The sequence below is a fragment of the Tiliqua scincoides genome, chromosome 5, assembly GCF_035046505.1.
Source record: "Tiliqua scincoides isolate rTilSci1 chromosome 5, rTilSci1.hap2, whole genome shotgun sequence".
NCBI lineage: Eukaryota > Metazoa > Chordata > Lepidosauria > Squamata > Scincidae > Tiliqua > Tiliqua scincoides.
In genome coordinates this window covers 97464838-97483700 of record NC_089825.1, presented here as the reverse complement: position 1 = coordinate 97483700, position 18863 = coordinate 97464838, and the positions used below count along the sequence as shown (strand labels likewise).

Sequence of the window (18863 nt, the reverse complement as noted above, 5' to 3'; positions counted from 1 at the left end):
TTTTTTTTAAAAATTGCATACTGTCTTGAACATAGGAAAGGCAATATCTTTTAAATAAATAAATGTTGTGGTGGAAATGAAGAAGGATAGAAGTTATCCCATCTTGCACTGAGAGCAAAATAATTGAGGAGGATTCATGATTCAGATCTACTTATAAAAATCTTCATGATTCTCCACACTGATCCTGCCACTTTTGTTCCTGCATCCATCAATAATATTCACAAATCAGCTACCCCTTTCAATACTTTCTTTACGATATCAGATATGATTTTCACTTCAAGGGCCAAAAAATCAGTCAGGGCATCCCTCCTCCGTGCCTACAATAATGTCCAAACTCACTTCCTTGAAGAACAGGCTGTTTGTTTGGATGACTAACAAGGATTAGTTGTCTCTAATGTCACCTGAGCCTGACTGTTTGGTAATTAGAAGATTCCAGTCTGCACAACCATTTTGTGTTGGTGTTGTGACATTATGGGCGCAATTCAAACCTGGAGTTCTGCTGGCCCAAGTCCTTTGGGCCGGCCTGGGAGGGTCGCAAACGTGCCGTAAAGCACATTTGCGCCTCCTCGGGAGGAAGCCAGGCTGGTGATCCCAGAAGCGCTGGCCTGCAGAGACCGACAGAGGCCTCTGTGCTGGCTTCCTCCCAGCTCCTTGTGTCAGCTCGGATGAGCCGATACAAGGGTGACAGGTAGGCGTGGGGGAGGTGGGGAGGGGGAGGGAGGGAGACATTCCTGGGCAGAGGGAGGAAGGGCAATGGGTGGCCCCGGGGGTGGGCGCATGGGGAGCCGGAGGCGGGGCTGGGAACTGGCAATTATGCCAGATCCCAACCCCCGTCCCCGGGGAGAACGGAGCAGTTTCAAGCTGCTCCGCTCTCCTCAGACTTGTGCCACCTCAGGTGGTGGTGCAAGTCCAAGGAGACCCATTGGGGCCAGCAGCCCTTACCCAGGGGTATGGGGAAGAGTGTCCCCTTGCCTCTGGGTAAGCTGCACATGGCGCTGCACATGCCAACTGGCGCTGCACATGGAGCCTTTACGGCACCAACATATCATGCCAACATGGCGCTGCACATGGAGCCTTCACGGCCAATCATAATAGTGAAAGGCACCAGAGCGGCATGAAGCCCAAAAATTCATGGACATCCTGGGCCTTAAAACACAGTCACCCCACTGAAGGACTCTGTCAGTGGGGTCAAACTGTGACCAAACCCAGGGCGAAAAGCCCCATAGAACATTATCAGAGTCACTGCCCGAAATAGCAGGCTGAGAAACATATGGCACTAAACTCCATGCTCAGCCCGTGCAAAATGGTGGGTGTAATAGGTAGGCACCTGCCTGGGCCTGCAGGTCATCACCCTCCAAAACCAGCCACCATTTTCCACACCCTAAACTCCTTGGTGAGATCCTGAATTCCCCGGGCCTGTGACTGAAAAGAAATGGCAGCCTGATAGATGAACACAGATCCACCGGATGTCCCCGTTATGCAGTCCAAAATGCATATGTGTGTGGGGTGCAAATGGTCAGATCTTACTCAAGTAGCTGGCCATGGGTAGATGAAGCCAGCGATGCCCAGGTGGCTTCTAGGTCCTCGGGCTCGAGATCCTAACTGGCTTCGGGGGCTAGCTACCAAACGCACTCCTTCTGAACTCGAGAGAGGGCATCGGCTATGCTATTTTCAATCCCAGGTAGATGTCTGGCTGAGAAAACAGTGTTGATAGCAAGGCACTGCTTGCAAAGACTATAACCAAATTCATAACCCGGGCAGAGGTCTGCATGTTTAATATGTGGATCATGGCCCGATAGTCGCCACGGCAATCGGGAAGAGCTCCAAAATTGTTAGGTCCCTAGTGATCCCTTCCATCATCATACCCAGATGGCACCTCAAAAGGAGATCAAGGTAGCGGGCAATGGATTGCAATCCTAGGGGTGCACTGGAAGTAGTCTAAAGGCAGATTAAATATCTGCCTTCGCCATCAAAGCCCCAGGGCCACACCTCCTGAGGCGGGCAACAGCCCCATCTAAAGAAGTGTGTCATACTGAGTTGGGGCAGTATCCCGTCATTTACAGAGGAACCCTCTGGAAAGGACAGGTGGTGAATCAGCCTGAACTAGCCCAGGGCTTTTTAGGCCCCAAACCCAGAGAGGACACCAGCAGATTCCTCAACGGAGGAACAGCAAACGGTCCAACTATTCTACCAGCCTCAACCACCTAAGCTATTTTACCGCTCACAACCTCCACCCTGTCATCAGCAACTGACCAGAGAACGTGGGACTAACACGGTGGCGGGGCCCAAATCTTAAAGCCCAAACTGGAAACCCTCCAGCAACAGTCTGGCTGCAGAACAAACAATATAAAATTGCAGCCAGTAAACCAAGGAGGAAATCTTAATCGGCGATGGACCCCTCGCTAACACCAGTTGCGGGGCCGCCGCCAGACCTTTTGCCCTGTAAGGGGCAAAAACCCTGCCTAGGACCACTGAGACGTGGGCATTTTGTGACCGGGTGCGAAATGCCCCACTCATGCCGCAGCATACACTCATGGGCATACAAGCATCCCTGCCTACCGCATTTCCCTGTGGCATTGAATTGGAAACACCACGAGGCAGGAGCCCCAAAATGGTGTGCAGCCACGAGGCACACCCCCACTGAGTGCTGTAATGCAACTCCAGCTGGTTTCCCTGGGCAGGGGCCGCGGGCAGGCCACCCAACACGGGCATCAGCCACACCAAGCGGACCCCCAGGGGGACCCAACAGCCGTCACTCGTGGGGCACGCAAACATGCCGTGCCCCAAAGAACCGAAGGGGCAACCCCCGCCGCCAAGCGCGGGTGCACGAGCCCATCGCCCCTGGATCATGGCTGCAGAGCACGTAAAGAAAGCCACCCCCCGCAGGAGAGGCTGCCCACTGCTGTGTTGACGGGAGCTAGCCTGTGCAGCAACCGCGCACCAAGCCCCGTCGTGGAGCAGCCTCTTCTTCCACTCCTGGAGAAGCGTCCTACCTGATCGCTTCCAGGAACGGAACTGAGCCAGGTCTATCGCCTGCGCGCTAGATCAAGCTCAGTTGTCCCGCCCCCTCAGGCCAGCCAGCCAATCAGCTGGCAGCAAAGCCCTGCTGCCGGCTGATAGGGGGTCAAGCCTGGCAATCATTGCTAGCGTGCCATACAGGCAAGCTAGCTGCCTTTCTAACCACCGCCTGGTTGTCACACCAGAAGCGAACAGAAGAATTGGCAAACTTGGGGGCCCATAAGTGCACTGCCATCAGGATGGGAAAAAACTCGAGAAAGGTCAAATCCCTTGTGATGCCCTCCTGCACCCAGTCACCTGGCCAGCAGGCAACGCACCAGCTACCCCTAAAATAGACTCCGAACCCATGACCCCCTGCTGCTCAGATTGCACCTACAGCTCAGCCTCCACCAACCTCCATGTTCTCCAAAACGAAACCCCATTAAATTGTTCGAGAAACCGGAGCCACACGGCCACGTCGCCCTGCAGTGACCCGTATGCAGTGAGAAGGCCTGTGCCATCCTGCCATCAAGTCACACATGCACCACAAAAAGGCCCGCCCCGGTGCCACGACCCAGCAGGCAAAGTTGAGGTGCCCAGCTAGCACCTCAAGCTCCCTCGGTGTCATTTTCTTGGCAGCCAGGGCCTGCCTAAGCAAACCAGCCAGTCGCTGCAGCTTGGCTTCTGGGAGCCTACTACACTGGTTAGCAGTGTCCAGGTTGATGCCAAGGTACATCAACTGAGTGGCAGGACCCTCGGTCTTGTTGTGCCCCAGGGGGAATCCCAGATGCTCACACAGAGCAATACAAGTCGAGAGCAGCATTTCGCATTTTCCAGTACCAGCCGGTCCCATGAAAAGTAAACCATCGAAATAGTGAGCGGAAATGACCCGCCCCATCTGAAACTGGACAGCCCACTCCAAGAAGGTACTGAAACACTCAAAGGGGCACACGAAATAGCACATCCCATAGCAACGCTCTGTCAACATAATAGGCGCCTTTGAAACAAAAGCCCAGGTGGCAGAAATCATCCGGATGGACAGGAAGCAGGCAGAATGCGGACTCTGTGTCCGCCTTCGCCATTAGCGCACCCATGCCGCATGACTACAGCCACAATAGTGCACCTAACAGAACACAGATCACTGGGGATCCCATCGTTAACAGAGCTGCCCTCCAGGAAGGAGAGATGATGAATTAGCCGGAATTCCCCACAGAATTTTTTAGGCACTACCCTCAAAGGGTAACTGCAGGCTCAATGGGCCTTGCTGCCGGAATTCGAAAACCCCAAGAAATCCCCTCCACCAAATGCGCCGCAGCAACTTTGTCAGGGTAAGAACCCAACCATAAACATAACTGGGGAAACTTAATCAGTGTTGGCCCCCTTGCTATTGGGGGGAGGGAAAGAGGGAGTGCTGCCCCTGCGGCTACGCCCTGCCTGCTGTCCAACACCCTGCTTGGGCCCACCCAGCTTAGGGCAGGAGGACACCGGGTGCTCGGCCCTGCACAAGCCGCATGCCTGCAGGAAAGTGCAGTCGTTCCTTCCACACTTTCCTGAGGCATTGAATTCAAAACACGTTCATGGGTTTTGAACCCACACGGCACCATTGGGTGTCTTGCTTGGTTCAGATTTATTCCTGGCAGTAATATGGCCGCTGTCAGAGCGGTCACCCCACGCCAGCCTGGAAGGGATGACCAACTGTGTCCACAATTCCCATTGTGGAACACGCCAATCCAACGCCAGATCATGCGTGGAGCGCAACCTAAAATGGTGGACATAAGCCATCCAGGCCATGCCCGTATAGTCCCTGAATGCCCTGTGCACAATGTCCAAATACTTGAGCAGAGCAGGGCCTCGGTTGGGATACATCTGCACGGTTGGGATACAGCAGCACGGATGCGTAAATGACAAAACCTTTCAACCAATTAGCCCAGTTTTTGTCAATCTTCCGCTTCCTCACCATCTCCTGGTCCTGAACTGGCTCACCCAACTTTGGGATTGGTTCTGGCTCGATCTGCAGAAGGCTGAACATGTCCACATATTCGCCCCTCCAGATCTTTTCTTTGACTGCTAGAGCCAAGTGACTACCCAAGGGGAGAGCCACGTCCCCATAGGAGACCTGGGGATGCTCAACCTGCTCCACACAACTTCCCAATGGCACCCCAGGGGTGGCCAAAGGGACCATCAAGTTCCTCAAGGGGGGGAAAGCTGCCAAGCCTGGCGCCCCAGGGGCCCAGACAGGGCGTGGGGGAGTGGCCACACCAACCGGCACCACTGCAGCTTGTGCCAGCCCGCCCTGGGCTCCTTGCTGGTACAAACCCCCTGGGAAATATGGGTTGGGCTCCCCCCCCCACTGAAACCAGGGCCTCCAATGCGCCCCAAGAGCGGTGCAAAGCCCTCCCGCTCATCCCATACCGTTCCTAAACTGCCACCTGCATCCAGTGCCATCTCACCTGAAGTGCTCAGCGCCAGCTGTGCGCCCTTCTGCGCTACCTGCGTGGCACCTGTGCTCTACTTTGGGTGTGTGGTCCCTTTCGGCAGAGGGTTCTGGAACATCAACAACCCCTTGGCCCCTCACATGCTTCCTAGAAGACAAAAGCTCACTGAGACGGGTACCGCGCCCTTTCCTAGTAGACCTACGTAGCAGGGTAACTGTACCAGATACCCCACCCCATCACCTTTCCCCGCACCACAAAGGGCTTTCTCCTGCTCTAGCCTCAAAGTGCGCCAACAGCGCCCTCAGCTCGTTGTAATCCTCCTCCACTTCCGAAGAACAAACTGGAGGGGAAGGAGGGGGTGCAGGTCTCTTGGGGGCGTTCACGCCCCTCTTCTGGATTCTCTTACCCATAGTGAGCCTGAAAGAGAAATGTCCCCCCACCCTGTGTGCTAGAATTCACTGGTGGATTCACTGGAACGCGCCACTTCAGCCTGTTGGCGGGGGCTGAAAGCTCCGAGGCCTCGCGCCTGCTTTCTCCTGCTCGCCCTCGCCTCGCTGAGACGCGCACCTAGCCACTTGGCAGGGCCGTAAGCCAGCCCAGTTCGCTCCCACCGAGGACACGCCTGCTTTCTTTCCTTTTAAATGTTCACACAGGGGCATGATTGGAAGTGTAACTATAAGCCCTATAGTCTTAAAGCCCCCCCCCCATCCACCATTGTTCTGTTTATTAAATGTTGTTCCCACTGCTATTAGAAAAAAATACCAACAGGCCATGTTTTATATGTAGTATAATATGATTGGGCCCACCTGCATGGCATTCCCTTATCAGTTTTATTTACCATAGCGTAGCTGTTCAGTAATGAGGGGTGAAATCAGAACTGGAATTGCAGCAAAGGCAACACACATCTCACATCTCACCATGATCCCAGTTCAGACTGCCCTTCCCAAAATTACATACTGTTTGATCTTCGTAAACATGTATGTTATTCATTTCACAAGGACAATCAGGGAGGTGTTTAGGTACTCTGTAATTATCCAGTACTGTAATTTCCTTCCTTGGGTAGTCCGTAAGAAATACATCTGTATTTCTAAAGGAGATGGATTTATTCTGAACTGTGTCAGTACTCAATGGTGGAACAAAGATTGATCAGGCATCTCTTCTTTAGCTCGCCACACCAGCCAAACATTTCAGAAGGAAACTCTGTGACCACAATGCTGCTTCCATGTGACTCCTGAGTGAGGTTCTATCAAGGCAGCTGCCATAGAGATATCATTGTAGCTGGAACTGCAGTTCAGGATGCAGAAGTTCAGATGCAATTGGGTTAGACCTGCTTTTGCAGCCCTGTGGTTGTTTTTGCTCTTGATGCTGCTGCTTCTCCCTTCTCTTGTCTGTTGGGAGGATGTGCCCAGTAAATGTGAAATTGAAGGAAGCTATGGGGATACTAGGCTAGGAGATGCTGTTATTGGTGGGGTCCTCTCTCTTATATGTACTGTACACACTGCAATCAATTTTCAGAGACTACCAGCTCTGGAGGGAGTCAATTTCACGTAAGTTATTTTGTGTTTGGTGGTCATCACTCTACTTGAAACATGAAGACTAGGGAACAAAAGACTGCACTGGGGTGGCATTTCAACAGGTGCAGCTTGTTGGGAAGAACAGTTTGGGGATGGGGCTGTGCCATGGCCAGGAAGGGAGTGGAGAGCATTGAAAGCAGCTCTGTTTATATCCTAGCCCCTTTCCTGGCCACAGACTAAGTGCATATATCCACTTGGACTTGCACCAGCAACATCACTGGCACAGGTCTGAGTAGGTCCATTGCAGCAGCTAAGACTTACTTCAGGACAGAGGAAGAAATGTTCCCTTATGTAATCATTTTTGTTCCTGTCAGATGAACAACTCCATTCCTGCACCCCACTTCCTGAGTGAGGTTCCTGTGAGGTTCCATCAGGATGCCAGCCACAATTGTAGCTGGAACTGTAGTTCAGGATGCAGAAGTTTAGCTGCAGCTGGGTTAGACATGCATTTGCAGCCCAGTGTTTGTTTTTGCTCTTGATGCTGCTGCTTCTCCCTTCTCTTGTCTGTTGGGAGGATGTGCCCAGTGAATGTGAATTGGAAGGAAGCTATGGGGATACTAGGCTAGGAGATGCTGTCATTGGTGGGGTCCTCTCTCTTATTTGTTCTATACACACTGCAATCAATTTTCAGAGACTACCAGCAATGAAGGAAGGCAATTTCTCGTAAGTTATTTTGTGTTTGGTAGCCATCACTCTATTGAAACATGAAGACTAGGGAACAAAAGACTGCACTGGGGTGGCATTTCAACAGGTGCAGCTTGTTGGGAAGAACAGTTTGGGGATGGGGCTGTGCCATGGCCAGGAAGGGAGCAGAGAGCATTGAAAGCAGCTCTGTTTATATCCTAGCCCCTTTCATGGCCACAGACTAAGTGCATATATGCACTTGGACTTGCTCCAGCAAAATCATTGGCACAGGTCTGAGTAGGTCCATTGCAGCAGCTAAGACTTACTTCAGGACAGAGGAAGAAATGTTCCCTTATGTAATCATTTTTGTTCCTGTCAGATGAACAACTCCATTCCTGCACCCCACTTCCTGAGTGAGGTTCCTGTGAGGTTCCATCAGGATGCCAGCCACAATTGTAGCTGGAACTGTAGTTCAGGATGCAGAAGTTTAGCTGCAGCTGGGTTAGACATGCATTTGCAGCCCAGTGTTTGTTTTTGCTCTTCTTACTGCTGCTTCTCCATTTTCTTGTCTGTTGGGAGAATGTGCCCAGTCAATGTGAATTTGAAGGAAGCTATAGGGATACTAGGCTAGGAGATGCTGTCATTGGTGGGGTCCTCTGTCTTTTACATCCTATACATACTGCAAGCAATTTTCAGAGACTACCAGCAATGAAGAAAGGCAATTTCTCGTAAGTTATTTCTTGTTTGGTACCCATCATGCTATTTGAAATATGAAGACTAGAGATCAAACAACTGCACTGGGTGAAATTTCAACAGGTGCAGCTTGTTGAGAAGAACAGGGTGGGGTTGGGGCAATGCCATGGTCAGGAAGAGAGCAAATATCTTTGAAAGCACCTCCGTTTGTATCCTATCTCCATTTCTGACCACAAACGACCTACACATATCCACTTGGACTTGCAGCAGCAAAATCACAGGCACAGTAGATCCATTGCAGCAGCTAAGACTTACTTCAGGACAAAGAAAGAAATGTTCCCTTACACAATTATTTTTGTTCTGCTCAGATGAACAACTCCATTCCTGCAGCCCTCTTCCTTACACCTCTTTAGTTTTGTTTCCTTTTCTCATTGTACTTGGGATGAGTTTTTCACTGTACAAGCATATATCTAATAGTGTGGGTGTCATTGTCCCCTAAAATTGAGTGCTGTGCAAACCAGCACTAAAAAAGACATTGTTCTTGATGGGACAAGAACCTGAGAATGACTGGCCAGAATACACTGCTCTGATTGACTATAGCTGTCAGTCATGCCCAGGATGAACAACACTGTAGCAAAACAGTGCTCAAGGAAATGCCATTGTGGGTGGTACTACTGTAAATATATATGTGGTGCACATGACAATATGCTAGACCTTATCTCTGCCTCAATGTCAATCTAATTTCAGAATAGGGTACAACCATTACCAGCATGTCCTGGCCTTCCTTTTTGCTATTCATGAGATCAACAGGAATCCCAACCTCTTGCCCAATGTGACCTTGGGCTTTAAAATCTATGACAACTTTTTTGAAGGGATGGCCACATATAAGTCCATCCTGGATCTACTCTTCAAACAACAAAGGAATGCACCCAATTACAAGTGTGATAGGAAAGGTGATGTCTTGTCTGTCATTGGGGGATTCACGGTAGAGTATGTCATCCAAATGGCCAACATTCTTAGCCACTACAAGTTTCCACAGGTAGGTACATTTGGATGCATGAATGGGTGGCATAATACTGCTCTTCACTTCTTATATTATTTGTAACTTTATCAGTGAATGCCTTTTTTTTTAGCTTGAAAAGAATTGCAAAGGGGCAATGCAGTGCAATAAGTAAATTGTTTATTCAGAAGAAATAACCATTTGAGGAGGTTCTTGAGATCTCAGTTGTATAGGAGGACATAACATGACTGATCTGTAACCCAGATGTGGGCAGAGAGACCTCCAGCTCTAAAGAATCATAATCATAATCATAATAATAGTCGGGGTCGCTGCCTCCCTCCCACCCCGACTGACCCAGATGTGGGCAGAGGCCGGGAGAGGGACCCCACACTGGCAGCAAAAGCCTCGGGAGGAGGAGGAGAGGCTGCCTGGACCCTGGACGCGCCCGCCCAGCTGCCTGTTCCACCAAACTCAAGGGAAAGAAGGGAGGCAGGGACCAGAGCCCCAGGCCCCTGTAAGGAAGTGGGAGGAGGGTGAGGGAGGAAGGGGGAGCAGAGAGGGCTTCATAAGGGAGGCCTGTGATGAGGGTGAGGAGGGCAAGGTGTGGAGCAGTTCCTGCAGCCCCACTGGTGAACACCACCCTCAAGAGACAGCAAGGAAGAGAAGGGTGCTGTGACACCCTCCCTTTGGTCACCCAGCTGAGGCTCCTGAGGCACTTCCCTCCCCCCTTCGTTAGGCCTCCTCTCCCTTGCTGGGAAGGCCTGGGAGGAAGGGAACCAAACTCCACGGACGACAACCGCCTCACCCCCACACGAAGCCTGACAATGCTAATGTTGGTGTTTATATACTGCCTTTTTTGGGCATCAGATTTCTCCTCAGACTTTAATTCAAGGTGGTTTGCATAGCAAGGTTTTCCAAACCCTGTAGTAGCCTTTATAATAGAATAGTTCTGATCTTTCATAGAAAGCCTCATTACAGCTGAATTCCTTCCCAGTCTGGCCTCCCTCTGGCTGCTTCGCCTCCCATGCGACTTGACAGCAACTCCTCCCTGCCACTGATGGTCAACTCATTATCAGCATGTCCCAGATACTTCTGGTTGTTTCGAACTGGTGTCACCAGATCTTCAGGCATACATGGCAGCAGCTCCACCACTGAGCCAGACCTCCTGCCCTAAACATGCTTTTCAGTGTATAGCACCCAGGTTTGAATCCCAAGAAAATGTGTCATAAATGCAGCCAGTTATATATACTGTTCTTAAGCTTAAGCACGCCAATCCTATCGCACTGATTTCAATACTGCTTAGTCATGTCTCATATTCTGGGGATACAAACCATAGAAGTGATTTTAAAAAATCACTTTTTAGATTTTTACAAGATTTTTACGATTAAAAGATTAAAAAAAATTTTTTAAAAATGGAAACTTGAAGCTTGGCAAAACAATAGCTTAGTCTGAATCAAATACGTTACCCTTTTCAGGACATTAAGTGATGGCTTGTGGACATGGTGAAAGGAAATGTGTTGTAACTCATTTGGAGCACAATCCTATGCATGACTACTCAGAAGTAAGTCTCATTGTGTTCTATGGGCAGTGGCACAGCTAATGATTGTGTAGGCCGCTGCTAAGCTCAAAATGTTGCCCGGGACGTGATGTGACAACCAGAACTGACGTCACACCTGGGCTTTTAAAAAAGTGAAAACTGGGAAGAACACTCCTCCTCCTCTAGCAGCTCACCACCCACTTGCTCTGCTGCCTCAGTAGCATAGCTAAGGCATCTATTTGCTACCTGGGGTCAAATTTGTTTTTATTTTCTGCTTAATTGGCCACAACTTTTGATAGAATACAGATATTCCAATGCCATTTTTTTCATTGCACTCTGCATTAAATTACCTTTCCAATGATATATAACATGACGGTATTATTCATACATACCAATATTTTCACAATTTTGGTCACTAGTGTCAAGCTCCACTTGTTGTCCTGCTAAAGCTTGATGCCCAGTGCAACTGCTACCCCCTGCAGCCCCTTAGCTAAGCTGCTGTCTACAGGGCTACCTCCCAGGAAAGTGTGCATACAATTGCAGACTTACTATAATTTATTGATGGGAATGTATACAAAGATACATTGTTCAGTATACTTAGCATATCATTGATAAACAAAAGTCTGGATTGTAATAAATACTTTGGTATGGAAAACGGTGGTTAATTTTCTAAGCTGTTATGAGCCATGTTTTCCCCCATTAGATTACTTATGGTTCGTATGAGAAACCAGTCACAAAAAATAATTTCCCTTCTCTATACTGGATGACAATAAGGGAAGGTACTCTGCACACCGGCATCGTCCAGCTACTGCTGCATTTCCAATGGACATGGATTGGTCTCATTGTTTCAGACAATTATAGCGGAGAAGGCTTTGTGCAGAGGCTGACACCATTGCTTGCCTGGAACAGCATTTGTGTTGCCTTCTTAGAAAAAACTGGCATCAAGGATCTTAATTCAGATCCCACTCATAATACATTCAAGCAAAATATATTCAGGATACTCTCCATACTTTTAACCACGACAGCCAACGTTGTTATTGTTGACGGGGATTCTAAGACTCTGGAACCACTGGCAGTCATTTTATATGTAGCTGAATGTATACAAAGATGTCTTATAGGGAAGGTTTGGATCACGTCACCTCAGTGGGATTTCATCAGCACTGCTGCCACTGAGGGCTTCTGTGCAAAAACATTCCATGGGACTTTGTCTTTCACAACCTCCATGAAGGCCGTGCCAGGATTCCAGGACTTCCTTCAGACTCTAAAGCCTGATAAGTCACTCACACGTTTTCTCTGCCTTTTCTACAAATCTGCATTCAGGTGCTGCCGTGATGGGAAAATTAAAACTTGTAAACACTGTACCGGAGAGGAGAAACTGGAGAGTCTGCCTCAGACTGTATTTGAGATGGAGATGAGTGTTGTGAGCTACCGTATTTACAATGGTCTCTATGCTGTAGCACATGCTTTAAATGCCATATATACGTCCAGGCCGAAAAGAATGCTGAACAGAGACACAGGCAAACCTTTGAACATTGAACCCTGGCTGGTACATTCCTTACTGTATTAAAACGGTTATGTATGGTGCAATCCCAAGCACACTTACTAGGAAGATAATTGGAGCACAGTGGAAATCACTTCTATGTAAACTTGCTGTGGATTGAATGGGTGGTGTGGGTGAAATCATGTTCCCAGGCACATGGGGGGGGCACATTGCATAAGCTAATCAGATCTGAAGCTTGCAGGACTTTGATGACAGACCTCTTGGATATCCCATGCACATTGCTTTATAGCCCAATCCTATGCATGTCTACTCAGATGTAAGTCCATTGGGTTCAATGGGGTTGACTCCTAGGAAACCGAATAGGGTTGAAGCCTTAAGTTCCAAAATGTAAGAAAAGCGGAATATAATAGGAACTTATGCTGTCAAGGTGAGACATAACCGCCCCTTTGTAGCCCTTGGAAAAGTGCCACAGCTCTCCCGCCTGCTTACACCTGAGGAGGCTCTCTTTACACCCGAGAAAGCAGATGCAAGGAGAGGCTCCTCAGGTGTAAGCAGGCACGTTTCCAGCACCAATGACCTGCACCATAGCCCCAAGTAAAGGAACAATTGTTCCCTGACCTTGACAAGTCCTCTGTGACTACCCTCACAATGCAGGAGGCAGAGCAGGCCCCATTGGCACAGTTGCATCAGTGCTGCAAAGTTTGGATTGGGCCCATAGATGTGGAAATGTTGGATATGATGGTGAGCTGAGAGGAGAGGAAGATGAGGAAGATCTGCCAAGCGTATTCTAATAGATTTTAATAAATGAAAAAGTTCTTTTAACTTGTACATCTCCGGATTACAGGTGCCTTTTCTGACCAGGGGATTGGTAATACAGTGCGCAATATACATTGAAGCTATCAGGTGTTTTCTATTTTTGTCCAATCTAGATGCACTCTTTTTTGAAGAATGTCCACTTTAACAATGGTGCTGGCCATGAATTCTGGTTTGCCAAAGAGGAACCATCTTCTGGACTTGATGTCATCAACTGGGTCACTTTCCCTAATCAATCCTTCCTTAAGATCCAAGCTGGAAAGATTTCTCCAAGTCAAGAGCTTACCATCCATGATGAGGCCATTGTGTGGAATAGCAGATTTCAGCAGGTAGGGCTAAAATCCTTCAGCAAGGTGACTTCTTCATTTGCTTGGGAACATTCCTGAACATGAGAGCATTCCTGGAGGCATGCACTGCATGCTATGGTGGGGGGCAGGATTGAGAGGCCTTTGAGATGTAAAGGAGCATACTTTCCCCTTACCTCTGTATAGGCCCCCTGACAGCCTAGGGGTCTCCTTGTACCTATGCCAGCTCTATAACTGGTATAAGCTTGAGGAGATCCAGAGGGTGGGGAAGCTTGAAAACTAGGGGATAGGATTCGACATGCATGACTCCCACCAGATCAACCCCTCCCCTCCCTGACCGACCCCTGTTCCTCCCCTGAAGTGCCCTATTACTCCTCCTCTCTGCCCAATACCCAAACCTGCCAACAACTTACTTGAGTCTCCATTTGTGGCAGCCGGAAAGCGTCCTGCAATGCTGGAATGTGAGTCCTAGCAGTGCAGGGTGACCAAAGGATTTTACCCCTGCAGTGCAATCGTATACCTGACTACTCAGAAATAAGTCTCACTATGTTGAATTGGGCTTACTGACAGGAAAGTGTATATAGGATTGCAGCCTTACAGTCACAAGTCTTGTAGGAAAACTGAAACAAACCATTAGTACATATACCTAAAGTTAATATCCAAATGAATTTTAACTGATCTATTTTCCCCAAACATCCTAGAAGCTGGAAATCTAACCACGCTTACCTCGAGTAAGACCCATTGACTATCACTGTTAAAAGCATATACACAGTAGCCTGTTAAAAGTACAGATCTGAAACATTTCCCCAACATACATACCATGGTAGCATAAAGTCTAATATATTAAAAATAAAATGCACATTGAAATGAATGGGGACCCATCCAAAATTGGTTCGTGACTCACCTAATGGGTCCTGACCAACAGTTTGAGAAACACTGAATAAGACTGCAGCCTTAGAGTCACAGATCGGTATTATCCAGGGTTTGTAGGATTGCTATGACTGTACCATTAATACACAAACCTAAAGTAATTATCCTCATCCACTTTATCCTAAACTTGTACTGGGTCATTCCTGTCCTCTACAGACACAGAATAAAATCATTTTAAACATATTTGCCAGGCAAGTAGCCTCTCATGTTGATTATTCAAATATCTATATTGAGGAAAAGGTGGTAAATAAATATTCCTATATTGAGAAAAATATCAAATAGATAGCTGGGGTTTGAGTTGGGCCCCACTCAAAGGTGGGCCTCACCTTTTAACAAGTTGAAACACACAGAAAAAAGGAGGATGTCCATAGTGTTGAGTATTAAAAGACAGCTTCCTCTTATGTCCCATTCTTTTTATTCTTAGATGCTACCCCATTCAGAATCTAATTGCTATTGGGTACTCGCATACCACGGAGGGTAAAGAGGGAAAGTCGTCCCAGGGTTCCACCTCTCTGCCCCCCTGCCAGCATCCATGCTTCCATCCATGCCTCCCAACCAACACTTTCACCACTTTCAGCTGCCCTTCTGGGGACCGGGGAAGTTGCATATGGCCTCCTCCTGCCCTACGGAGGCCTTCTGAAACCTCTGGAAGGCTTCTAAAAGCCCTTATGTTTAAAAGCCCTTATAAGACCTCCAGAGGGCCAGAGGAGACCACGTGCAGCCTGAATGCGATGGTAAGGGGTGGCAACTGGTGGGGGGGGGCAATCTTCTGTGATCCTGCCCCCGAGTGGCACAGGGGCCAGGAATGCCAGTGCAATTGCCAATTCCCTGATGAAATAAAAGCACACTGAGTTTTCTGCTAGCAGAAAGGCACTTTGGAATTAAACCAAATCCTGGTGTTTTTCCTACTTCTTTTGGACTGTGCTCTGAACTGGTTTGAATCCCAGTAGGAAAAACAAATCTCTCTACCGAATCTCCCTGAAGTCAAATACCACAGGAGTCTACAGCAGGTCACTGGCAACAGAGGAGTTCACTGTTGCTGGTCAGGAACAAGTTGATCTCCTGTTCTTGATCAGCTGAAGTGCACTGAAAGAGAAGGCTGGTCGTGGTGGTGGGCATCAAATGTTTCCTTCAGCCTTTCTTCCCGTTCTTTCTCCTTAGAATCCGCCTGGTTCAACCTGTGTTGAGAGCTGCCGTGTCGGACACAGCAAAACGGTTCGAGAAGGGAAAGCAATCTGTTGCTATGATTGTACTGCGTGTCCAGATGACATGATATCTAACCAGACAGGTGATTGACAGTGTCCTGAATTTCCAGGAAATATTTGCAAATATTTGTCCAACCTAACACCATAATATATTCCTAGGTATGGTCTGTTCTTCTCCAAACACTTAAATCATGATGCATGGATTCTTAAAGGGAAACTGGTTACAACTTTAACAAGGGAGGATCCATGAAAGACTTCAAGGCAGTCCATTAATCAGTTCAGTGCACTTAACTCCACTGGTGCCTGTCACTTGCTGCATTTTGTCATTCCCCTGATATTAAGCATTGTTCACCAGGAAAATGAGGAATTCTTGTCCAATGTTTGCTTTCAAACTTCCATCATTCTTCTGGATTCATACATCTACTGACACTCTCTTTGTCCTTTTCAGATGCAGCTCATTGCATCAAATGCCCAGAAGATCAGTACCCAAACAAGAACCAAGATCACTGTATCCCCAAACAGACAGCCTTCCTAAACTACAACGAACCCTTAGGAATTGGGTTGGTTTCTATTGCTTTTTCCTTTACAGCAATAACAGTTATGGTGATACTGATCTTTTTAAAGAACTGGAACACTCCCATTGTCAAAGCCAACAATCAAAACCTCACCTGCATTCTTCTCAGCTCCATCCTGCTTTGCTACCTTTCCTCCCTTCTCTTCCTCGGAAAACCTAGCAAGGTGTCCTGCCTTCTCCGACAATCGGCTTTTGGCATCATTTTCACTGTGGCTGTTTCTTCTGTTTTGGCAAAAACCATCACTGTGGTCCTTGCCTTCATGGCCACCCAGCCAGGGAACAGGATGAGGAAATGGCTGGGGAAAAAGGTGGCCCACTCCATTGTCCTTTACTGTTCCCTCATTCAGGTGGGGATTTGCACTGTATGGCTGTCCACCTCTCCTCCTTTTCCAGATGTTGACATGCACTCCCAGACTGAGCACATCATAGTGGAGTGTAATGAAGGGTCGATCATCATGCTCTATTCTGTCCTGGGCTATGTTGGTTTTCTGGCCCTCACCAGCTTCACAGTCGCTTTCCTTGCCCGAAAACTGCCAGATACTTTCAATGAAGCCAAATTCATCACCTTCAGCATGCTGGTCTTCTGCAGTGTGTGGATCTCCTTCATTCCTGCTTACCTGAGCACTAAGGGGAAGGACATTGTAGCTGTGGAGGTCTTTGCCATCTTGGCCTCCAACACTGGCCTCCTGACTTGCATTTTTCTCCCTAAATGCTATGTAATTGTTCTAAACCCAGATCTCAACTCCAAGCAGCTGCTAACAGTGAAAAGAAGTAATTAAATTGGATTCTAAGATGATAGTTGTTTTGCATTTTTTTCTCTATATATGTTTCCATACAGTATGAATGCTGGATCACAGCATATTACATTTTTAATCATCAAGATTCTTTAGAATCCACAAGGTGGGGTGAGAAATCATTTCAGAAGCAATAATTGCACCTCCTTGGTAGCTATCCATGGATAATGTTAATAATGCAAGATACAACCCAGAAGTCAAAATGTTGAAACAAGGAAACACCAAGTTCATATTAAAGGCATGATGCTAAGGCAGCACAGGTGACCAAAAGAACCCAATGGTTTCCATCCTCTAAAACAGGGTTGCCCAAACCCCTGCCCGGAGGCCATTTCTGTCCCTTGGGGACCCCCAATCCAGCCCACGGAGAATCCTCAGTCTCCAATGAGCCTCTGGCCCTCCAGAGACTTGTTGGAGCCTGTACTGTCCTGACGTGACTACTCTCAGAGAAAGGGTCTACTGTTTGACTTCTTGTGTGAGTTGCAGGCCAAGGGCTTCCTCCGCTACTTGCTGTTTTACATCTGTGAAGCAGCAGCAAAGGCCAGCCTTGCTTTGTGCAATGTCTTTTATAGGCCTTGAGTTTTCATGAAACCTTCATTTATTCATGTAAGTTCCACCTCCAATATATTCATTTATGTAAAACCTTTATTCAAATTTTAAATGTAAAGGAATTCTTTCTTTCTTGGCCCCCAACGCATATGTCAGAGAGATTATGTGGCCCTCCTATCAAAAAGTTTGGACACCCCTGCTCTAAGAGAAGAATCATCCTCCAAGAAGTCCTTCCTTCACAAGAGGAACACTTTTTCCAAGTAGGGACCTTTATAGCCTACTTAACTATTGGAAATTTGTATGCAGTATCTACTTTTTTTCCAGTCATGGATATTTCTGGTCATGATGCAATAACCCAGTTTCTTCTGAGCATTATGAAGCACTGCTTCTCAGTCATGTTACTTAGAACTGGTCCTTTTCTTTCAACTTTCATCATCTAGTTCTCGGCCACTTAGTCATAACGAGCTCTAGGCTGGTGCATCAGATCAGAATATGCACCCAACTCTGCTGCGCTGGTGGGGTCGCTGGGTCAGAAAGAGAAAGATCTCGATACACCTTCAGTGGCATCACAGGTGTGTGTGTGGAAGGTGTGTACCAGACCAGATGACACCCTCAGGGGCATGGCACCACTAGTGGCCAACATTTTGGAAAGCTTTGGGAAAATGTGTATTTATGAATAAAAGCACAATGTTATATATCACTGGAATAATAATTTCATGAAGAACGTAATGAAACAAACCATGTTGAATTATCTGTATTCTGTGATACATTATGGCCAATTAATCTGAAAAAGAGAACACAACTGCCTTATGTAACAAAAAGTGGATTTACTAAACTCAAAACTGATCAGTCAGACTAATGGTTCCAAGAGCCTCTGAGGTGTTATTGTGACTTGGCAGGCAATCAATAAGGTGTTCATATGCAGAGATGGGCAAGTCAAGCACAGCTTAACTTAAGTTATGAGTCTCCACCCCCTTTAACCTGACACAAAAAGGAGCCCTAACAAGCAGGTCATTTGACACCCAGGGCCTATCAATTGTTGTCACCCCATAAAACATCATTCATTCATTCATTCATTCACATTTTTATACCACTTTTCCTCTAAGCAGCTCAGGGTGGTGTGCATGGTTCCTCTCCTTATTTTGTCCTCACAACCCTGTGAGGTAGGTGAGACTGAGAGATAGTAATGTTCATGACATGAAATGAATAATAATAATGGCCAGAAAATAAAGCAGTGAATATTTCCCCACAAGCAACGCATGAAATTCCGCCTCAAATGGTATATAACATGATGGTATTATTCCTAAAAGTCATGATTTCTAGAATTTTGGTCAC

The 18863-nt window shown here is 47.6% G+C and overlaps 1 protein-coding gene across 1 annotated transcript; it reads left to right on the top strand.

Annotated features, from left to right (window-relative positions):
- The first annotated feature begins 2390 nt into the window (after positions 1-2390).
- On the top strand, positions 2391-16967 carry LOC136652480 (vomeronasal type-2 receptor 26-like). The gene is made up of 4 exons (XM_066629421.1): positions 2391-2442; positions 2682-2863; positions 15571-15697; positions 16063-16967. Exons 1-4 carry the CDS (start codon positions 2391-2393, stop codon positions 16965-16967), a joined length of 1266 nt encoding a protein of 421 aa, XP_066485518.1.
- Positions 16968-18863: the final 1896 nt, after the last annotated feature.

Excerpts from the sequence above, each read along its gene's own strand:
- LOC136652480 (XM_066629421.1), top strand. The coding sequence starts at position 2,391 with ATGGACCCCTCGCTAACACCAGTTGCGGGGCCGCCGCCAGACCTTTTG. Across the intron at positions 2,443-2,681 it reads GCCGCCAGACCTTTTGCCCT|GGGCCGCGGGCAGGCCACCC; the intron begins GTAAGGGGCAAA and ends TTCCCTGGGCAG. Across the intron at positions 2,864-15,570 it reads GGATCATGGCTGCAGAGCAC|AATCCGCCTGGTTCAACCTG; the intron begins GTAAAGAAAGCC and ends CTTTCTCCTTAG.